This window comes from Malus domestica, chromosome 09 (assembly GCF_042453785.1).
Source record: "Malus domestica chromosome 09, GDT2T_hap1".
Classification (NCBI taxonomy): domain Eukaryota; kingdom Viridiplantae; phylum Streptophyta; class Magnoliopsida; order Rosales; family Rosaceae; genus Malus; species Malus domestica.
The window spans coordinates 14,936,799-14,946,226 of record NC_091669.1 but is presented as its reverse complement, the minus strand read 5'-3'; the positions used below and the strand labels follow the sequence as shown (position 1 = coordinate 14,946,226).

Below are 9,428 nucleotides of genomic sequence, written 5' to 3'. Positions count from 1 at the left end.
GACGTTTGACTACCAGTTTTTTTCTTCAGTTTTTAGCTTATGCTGTTTTGACATTTGAAAATTGAATTTCTATTTGGTAACTTTCAGTTTTCAAAAAATAAGAAAACTTAAGCCAAATATTAAAAACTCAAGATAGTAATTTTCAAATTTTGGTTTTAAAAAAAAAAAAAAAAAAACTGAAAACTAAGAGTGGTTTGTCAAAAAAAGAAAAATAATAATTACAAACAACATTTCAGTTTATAAAAGTGAAGACGAAAACTAAAAATAAATAAATTATCATGGGCGCCTGACATTTAAAATTTATTTCTTGTCGAAAAATTGTATGGTTGGTGTTTGTAGAGGTGACAATGGGCACGCCCGTTTAATTGATATCTTTATAATATAAAGATAAAATTAATAATTATTATGATAATATAAAGGTAAAATCAACCTAAATACGTTTTAATACAATCCATTTACAATTCAATAAACTGATTTGCCACCTAATTGCATTCGATTGACAAATTATCACCCGGCATCGTAGCTGCTTGTGGCCCACCGATTTGTCGTTATGTCGTGGAAAGTTCAGCTACAAAAGATAACCGCCACTTGTACCAGCGTGTCAGCCAGTAATTGGCTCTTTCACCATTCAATGCTCCGTTAAACCCACAGTTAATTAAAAAGGTTAATTTTCCCTTCACTGTGACTGTTGGTCTCCTCTTCGCCTTCACTCTCTTTCTAACTGCCTTTCAAAAGCCATAATCCCTTCGAGCTTCCGTTATTCAGATGACCTTCAGAAACCTCACACCCTAACTCTACGGACACCACCATCGCCGCCGCAACCCAATCTCCTCTGGCGATATGGCCGCCGAGTTTTCCAGCTGCGTCGAGTACGGCCTCGGCCTCTCCAAGCGGATTTTCTACGGCAAGGAGTCCGTCCCCGATCCGTTGGCGATGACGAGGTCGTCGAAGTCGTTTTTGCCTGAGGCTCCGATGGTGTACGCGGTGGTTACCAACCCGGAAATCGTGGAAAATCCGGACATTCCGAGCTACCAGCCCTACGTCCACGGCCTGTGTCAACCGCCGGCGTTAATACCTCTGCATATGCACGGGATAGCTATGGAGATCGAGGTTTATCTGGACACTGCGTTTGTTACCGTGAGCGGCACGTGGCGCGTGCATTGTGTTTCCTCCGCGAAGAGGTGCGACTGTCGCGTGGCCGTGCCGATGGGCGAGCAGGTAGTTGGAAATTTGACTAATGTTGACCATTGGAATTTCTGATTCAGTAAAAACAAATGAAAGAAATTTGTGCTAAGTTTAATGGATTTGAAATCGGAAACTTTTTTTCAATTGAAATTTGTTTTTTTTTTCTGACTCAGTTAAAAAAAGGGAAAGAAATTTGTGTTAGTAATTAGTCTAAATTAAGTTAATTGAAGGCTTGAAATTGGAATTGGAAGGACTTCATTAATTTTTTTTTTTTACATATTTGGTCCATAATTATATGTAATTTGAAGTTTTTGAGTACATATTTTTAATTTCTTAAGCAAAAACATGATGTGGCTAACAGGGTTCACTTCTAGGTGTTGAGGCTGAGGCCGCCGGAAGATCATATCGAACTCAACTGATCGCGGCGGAGGACTCAACAAATGGGGAGAAGGTGGGCAAAGATGGTTACTTTCTGAAACGCGAGGCATACACTTTAAAAGTCCCGCAGGTTGATGGAGGCTCCTTACTTTCATTCAAGATCAGATGGTCTCAGAAATTGTTGTATCACGATGGCCACTTCTCCCTCAGTGTACCTTTTAGTTTTCCGGCATATGTCAATCCCGCTGGGAAGAATGTTTCAAAACGGGAGAAGATTTTCTTGAACGTGAATGCCGGTACCAACATGGACATTTCATGTAAAAGTACCAGCCATCCTCTTAAGGTAAACTATTTTTTCGTAAGTTCAAGTAAGTTAGTCCTCGGATACACGTGAAGTGATGTTGAATTGTGATTTTCCAGGATGAGAGGCACCAAAGCGGTAAATTGAGTTTTTCGTATGAAGCAGAGGTGCAATCATGGTCAAGTGCGGCCTTTAGTTTTTCATACACTGTAAGGCTTTGAATCATTGCTTGTGTTACTACTGAATTTCATGATATGCATCAGTGGGGAAAGTTTTTTGAGCAAATGATGGTCACAGAGCAATCATCATACATGTGTTGATTATCTTGATTGGCAACTGTATTTACAGGTTCATACAAATGACTTGTATGGTGGCGTGTTCTTGCAATCTCCAATACTTAGTGATTTTGATGATAGAGAGATGTTCTGCTTCTATCTGATCCCCGGAAATACCCAGATTAGAAAGGTTCGTTTAGCCCTAACACCAGTTTCATTTGGCTAAATTTCTTGCCCAACATCCCAAATCAATTTTTATTTTTAAACAGGCTTTTATAGCCTTTTGCATTATTAATTCTAACTATGTTGTAAAACGGAAAAAAATGCTAACTTTATATCTCTGAATTTATAGGTTTTTAAGAAGCAAGTTATATTTATTGTTGATACGAGTGGAAGTATGCTGGGAGACCCTCTTGAAAATGCAAAGAATGCACTGTTGGCATCACTATCTAAGCTCAACGTAGAAGATACTTTCAACATAATAGCTTTTAATGGAGAGGTTCACTTATTCTCATCATCAATGGAGTTGGCAACAGACAAAGCAATTCTAAAAGCTAAGAACTGGGTTGACGCGAATCTTATTGCTAATGGTGGTACAAATATCTTGCTTCCCCTCAGACAGGTATCCCAATTGTTGAACACGCACTCCTAGTGACCACCGACCATTCATGCATATTCAAAATGATTTCTGTCTAATCGAGTTAAAACTATAATCTGTAATTGTTTGGAATGAAAAACGGAAAGGTTTGTCCATACTTTGATTTTGCATTTTTCGTCTTTGTACATGCTATAAGTGATCCACAACTGGTTGTTTGCACGTCTAGCATTCAACAACATGCATACTCTTTGAAGAGTATCTGACTTTGTATCCTGTTGTCTGGTTTGTTTTAGGCTATGATGTTGTTGGCCAAAACGGTTGATTCGATTCCTTTCATCTTTCTCATTACTGATGGGGCAGTTGAAGATGAAAGGGAGATTTGCAATTTTATGAAAGGTTATGCTAGTGCAGGTTCAATTTGTCCTCGCATATCTACTTTTGGCATAGGTAAGGATGTTGTTCGTTTACTTGGTTTCCTTTTTTTGGATCAAGATCGTTTAGTATGATAAGTATTCTACATATTGACAATCATATTACCCTTCCTTTCTAGAATTTGTAAATTAATTTTCCTGAAATATCATGCCAGGTTTATATTGTAATCATTACTTCCTGCAAATGCTAGCTCAAATTGGGAAGGGTTATCATGATGCTGCTTATGATTCAGGTCAGTTCCTTTCCTCTTTCTTTTTACTGTAATTTCATCATCACCAAGATAATAAGTTGTCAATACAAAATACGATAAATATTTGTTTTGTTAGTAATGATGCTAAGCTTGTGTTGGTAATGGTTCTAATCTTGTATGATGGTATAAAACTAAGGAGTTTTTAGTCACACACACAGACTCTCTCTCTCTCTCTCTCTCTCCCTACATTTATTAAGCTATTACTATGTACTTAAATATACTCTTTCGTTGCAGGGTCAATTGAATATAGAATGCAAAGGTTATTTACAAGTGCATCGTCAGTGATTCTTGCCAATATAACCGTGGAGGCCTTAGACTCTCTTGATTCACTTGAGGTATGCTAATCTTGGGCCTAATTTTGTGTCCCATTTTGTATCTTGAGGTTTAACGATATTCAAGTCTATTTTGCTTGGAGGACTTTGTATATTACAACTTTTTCTTCTAACAAGTTTTCTATTCCAATATCTAACGGAGTAGGATTCTCTACCCTCCAAATCCCCTCCCCTTCCCTCCCTGAGAATCCCACTCCATATCTAACCACATAGCGGCATGTTGTGTTTTTTTGTTGCTCCTTGCAGCTGTGTCCATCTCATATACCGGACCTTTCATCTGGAAGTCCATTGATCATGTCAGGCAGATACGAGGGAAGCTTCCCCGACTCCATTAAAGTTCATGGTACCTTGGCTGATATGAGCAATTTTGTTATAGACTTGAAAGTGCAAAGATCTAAGGATTTTCCACTTGATCGGGTATGGGCCTTGAAACATGGATTCTTATGAAGTTAACGCTATAAGAAATTGAAAATATTAAGTAGAATCAGTCTTCAATGATTTGCTCTCCATGCTACTTCCCTGCAATACTCTTGGTATTTATGAACTTATACCTTTTTTTTCTCTTCAAACAAATGAACTCAATTTTTCCTGTTTTTTCTGAAACAGGTGCTTGCAAGAAGGCACATTGACATGCTTACAGCTCATGCATGGTTATCAGGAAGTAAAGAGCTAGAAGAGAAGGTTTGTTTGTTGGCTTTGGATTTTGATGAATCCCTTTATCATAGATAAGCAAGAGTGATTGGATACCCTTCTGCAACTGCACTGAATTGAGTAGATATATTTTTCAGAGTTGGTAAAAAAATGACGATTTGCTTAATTATTTTGTTGTTAGAAGCTCTGATTTATGTACTTCTTTTTACATCCATTACAATTGTTCAACCTGCTTTGCTTGTAGGTTTCTAAATTGAGCAAACAAACCGGGGTTCCATCTGAGTACACTTGCATGATACTGTTGCAGACTAATGAGGCGAAGAAAGCACCGGAATCAGTTATGATCCAAGAGGTATGCATCTTCAGCTCTTCCTGTGTTAGCTAGCCAATCCCTACCTCGTAATTTTCTAGGTCGATAAACAGTTCCCCCAAGTTCCTTGTTAACGATCCGCAGAGAATGTTGTCATGAATTCTTTTAGGCTGGAAAGATATGCAGACTATGTGTAACCCCTCTAAGCTAAAGCTATTTAAGTTACCTTATTCCACCCTATCTAAATCCACCTCCTACCCGAGTCTCACCATCTATTGAAGCTGGAATTCATTATTCGTTGTCTAATAATCTCAAAATTGGTAACTGAGTTCCTGGATAACACCATAAACCGGTTTACACTCGCATTGAAGTACTCTTATTGCTTAGCAACAAACAATAGAAGTAATCTCTTTGTTTCCAACTTTCGTGTAGGTCTACAACAAAATTACTAAGTGGAAGAAGACGCAGTCGAGTAGCCAGAAGATGATAACCCTCGGAAACCTGGGCATTGGCTTTGGTAACTTGACTGCAACAGCTCAGAACAAAGCACTGGGAAGCGAAGAAGAGAAGGCTGCTGATGCCACAGAGCTCTTGGTGAAGGCTGCTTCCAACTGCTGTAGCCGAGCACTCGACCGTGTCTGTTGCATGTGTTTCATTACGACTTGTTCGCACATGAACAACCAGTGCGCAATTGTTCTCACACAAGTCTGCACTGCCCTTGCTTGCTTTGAGTGCTTCAATTGTTGCTTCGAACTATGTTCAGGATGATGTAATGATATAGTATTTCAAGGAACTGAAGAGCAAGGCACAAGAATCTTATGTTTGTATATAACATCTGTTGTTTTTTTAATATGTAATGGGATTTCCTCTTTCATTTGTGTTGTATTCCCTTTAGGCCTTAAATTTAGTGATCGTCTAGTTTAATCGTTGGCACCCAAAAGGCCCAACCACCATTTTAAAATAATCATCTTATGGGTTGAGCCTCATATGGAACATATCATAATAATTTGATAACGAACTTATCATACACAAAAATCAAATTTAAAAACTCTCACCTATGAGCTAATAATGAATCTTAACTTTGATAATCCTCATCATTAAATATTTTTACTCTACCCGTTTTATTTTTATTTATTTTTAAATTCAAGTCTTTCTATATTATTGTTTGTGAATGTGTCGAATTATGAATTGGATGGAGCAAGTAGTTTTATCGAACTTTCAACCTAAGCACCACAATGAAGGATTTTTCAATGTGTTTGGAACAATCATATGTTATTATACAAGTAGATAAAATATTTTTTGTAGTGTTCCTCCACTTGTGTAATGACATATGGCTAATGCCCTTGTCCCAGACACACTTTTCAATGTGCACAAATTGCACATTGAAAAATCTCTTAATGTGCCCACAACAATAAACTGATTGGTAGTCGAATAATATCAAGTCACGTTCAGAGTTCGGGTGTTGGATAGTGGTCATTTGCTTGTCTAAACTACGAGAAATTTTTCATTACGACCGGAACACGGGTGGTACATCATGTGTTTTTATATTAGTGGTGGAAAAAATTATTTTTAAGTTATTAACTTTTTAGCACACATATCCCACCATTTGTATTGTGACACATGGTGTCCCACTCCGTGTTTCGGTCACACTGAAAAATCTCTCCTAATTTTTTGGTTTGTCACTTTTTCTCCTTTCCCACCCCATCCTATTCTTTTTTTTTTTTCTAGGGAAATTTTATTTAAACCTTTGTAACCTCTTTCTACTCCCAACTTATTATTTGCACCCTTGTTATTTTTAATTAAAGGATTAATATCTTTTTAAACCCAATTTTATTACCTAGACTACCCTCCCAAACCCAATTCAACATGTAAATTTATCTTTGCACTCATTTAAAAAAACGAAATCCCAGATTGAAATTTTTATTGAAGTTTGTATCTATGCACTAGGGAAGACAGATCTCCAATGTGTTCCTGAAAAGTTTGAATCTGTTGAGGAGTATGTTAGAATATATGAACTGCTTTTGTTTAAAGAATGCCAGCACAACTTTACAGCATCTAGGAGAAATTAACAGATCATTGTTCGTGTAAGAAGCATTGAAAGGAGAAGGAGAGCGATAGATGTACCATGTCCAATTTTTTTCCTCCAACTTTAGTGATACACTAGAAAATAAGCCCGCGCGTTGCGGCGGGAACCACTGTTTTAGGCGTAACTGCATGAATAACTGCATGAATAAGACACATTTAACCTAAATAAATTCAACACAATCATGAATGAACAGAAGGACACATGAGTGAATGAGGTCAATAACATAAGCAGCTTGGCTTTTATATACATTCAACTGAGCTAATATGTAAAGACATTGCACAATTAATAGGAAGAAACCTGACGTTCTTGATCACAAAGACATGGTTGCCAAAAAAGTTCTGTTTCCATAAGAAACAAAAGAAACTGATGGCAAAATATGTGTCCTGCAGGGCAGGCACCTATTTCAGCAATTGATAAAAAACATTGAACACTACTTGTTCAAGTAGATAATTTTCCAAGCACAAATGTTCAAAAATATGCAGAAGCCCTGTTTCCATATGAAACAGAAGCAACATGCAGTTCACACATTTTTCCTTTGTTATATTATGTATTAAGGAGAGGTCGCACTTGGTGCGATGGCAAGTGCCTTCGCCTATGAGCGGTAGGTCTCGGGTTCGAGACTTGGGAGCAGCCTCTCCATAAATGGGGGTAAGGCTAGCCGACATTCACCTCTCCCAGACCCTGCGTAAAGCGGGAGCCTTGTGCACTGGGTACGACCTATATTATGTATTAAGGAGAATCAAACTGTATCCCCCAACACTAAATTTGTTGGAGTCACAATCCCCTTGCAAGGGTTGTAAAACTCAAAAGCTTATTGTCCAAAACGAAAACAATTTGTACCATTTACATGCATGTGCAACATATGCCTTACACTGGAAAAACGTCTAAAATCAAATACAAATTTGTAAATCACATACAGATTTTGTTTTACATTTTTATAATCAAGTAGCAAGTAAAATTACAAACTTTCAGCAACCTGAGAGCATAAATTAAGATGCAGAGATATCCCGAAACATACAACATACTGTATGGAAGCTAACCATAACCGTTAAATTTATTTACAATGAAAGATGTTTTAGCTTTTTTAAAGAAGTGTTACATGAAAAGTATAAAATGGGTGAATCAGGCTCTTGGAGGTATTTGAACCACTTTATGAGCCTAAATGGTACAATTGAAAATGAAGAGTAATCAAACTTCATGAGCCTAACTGAAACAAATTAAAGACCAGATTGAAAATGTATTAAAAGCTAAGAATATGCTTTATAAAGGCATTGAACTCTGCATTTACCTGCACAGTTTCAAGTTGCCTAAGAAACTGCCTGGTATATTCTGGCACTTGAGCAATCACCTCTGTACATCGGTGTTCGCTTGCCTAACAAAAATAAATAAATAATAGAAATGAAATAAATTGCAAAATATTTGGAATATTGGTGTATAAAACGTAATTTTCAAATTAGATCCAAGCTAATTAAAATGCCAATCCCTTTCAAGTAAGCTTGGGAGCCACTGATATTATATTCCGTAGCCGGTCATTGATCATGCACAAAGAAATAACGCATGTCATTTAAGCCTCTTCACAAACACAGAGAAGAGGAAAAATTTGTCTTCTTTTAAAACAAATCATCTTTTTGTACAAACACACAGAAGAGAGGGTAAATTTGTCATCTTCTAAAACAATTAGACTCCCTGAACGAACACACAGAGAAGAGGATAAATTTGCTATCCTTCAAAACAAATTTTTCGAGGGTACAAAAAAAAATGACCTCCCTTTTCTACCGCTTTGATAAGAAAAAAAAAAATCACACATTCATACACACATATGAATCCAACCATGCATTTTAAACAAATGCCAAGACATAGATGACTGTAGAGGTTTTTTTGCCAGTGACCAAACCAAAACCATCGGTAAACAAACAGTGCAAGCCACGTAAACAAAGTACACAGATGCAGCGACAGAGTGAGGAGAAACAAATATGGACAAAGAAAATAACTTTGTTAAAAAGAAACAAACAAATAACCGCATAAACAGGCACGCCATCATATATTTTAAAACAACCAAAACTAAGTCACAAACACGCTTGATTTCCTCGTCCAGCAATCAAAATCAAACCACATCTATAAACCATGAAATACTAAATATGAATATAAAAGGTGATCGTCACCTAAAACTATATAAATTAATCGGCAAGGAGCTGTAAAAGTAACCACAGACAAATGCAACCAAATAACAACGAAAGCCATTACCTTACAATATGTGCATCATGCATACAGACACACTAAGCTATCATTCATTACATTCAAAATTTTCTTTACTTTCATTTTTGTTGTATTTCTATCAATGTCTAAACCTATACTAATTCTAGATAATTTGCATATATTTTCACTGTAATTAGAATAAGTACTAATTCTTGATAATTTGTACGTATTTCTATCGATGTGGCTTGGTGTCCCTGCTAACACAGATATAATCGGCTGATTTATTTCAGCTCTGATATGGGAAACAATCATCACCTCCATCTTTTCTCTTCAGGAAACAAAAACCCATTTTTGATGCCTAAATCACAAATTAACACGATACCATATCAAAAGCAAAGCAAAGCAAATTAAACCAAATCGCCTTTAATTTAGAT

The 9,428-nt window shown here is 36.8% G+C and overlaps 1 protein-coding gene across 1 annotated transcript; it reads left to right on the top strand.

Moving 5' to 3' along the window:
• The first annotated feature begins 617 nt into the window (after positions 1–617).
• On the top strand, positions 618–5,586 carry LOC103437189 (uncharacterized). The gene is made up of 12 exons (XM_008375646.4): positions 618–1,218; positions 1,547–1,906; positions 1,984–2,073; positions 2,213–2,329; positions 2,492–2,761; positions 3,031–3,184; positions 3,324–3,401; positions 3,654–3,754; positions 3,998–4,168; positions 4,358–4,432; positions 4,647–4,754; positions 5,145–5,586. Exons 1-12 carry the CDS (start codon positions 841–843, stop codon positions 5,478–5,480), a joined length of 2,238 nt encoding a protein of 745 aa, XP_008373868.1. The 5' UTR covers positions 618–840; the 3' UTR covers positions 5,481–5,586.
• Positions 5,587–9,428: the final 3,842 nt, after the last annotated feature.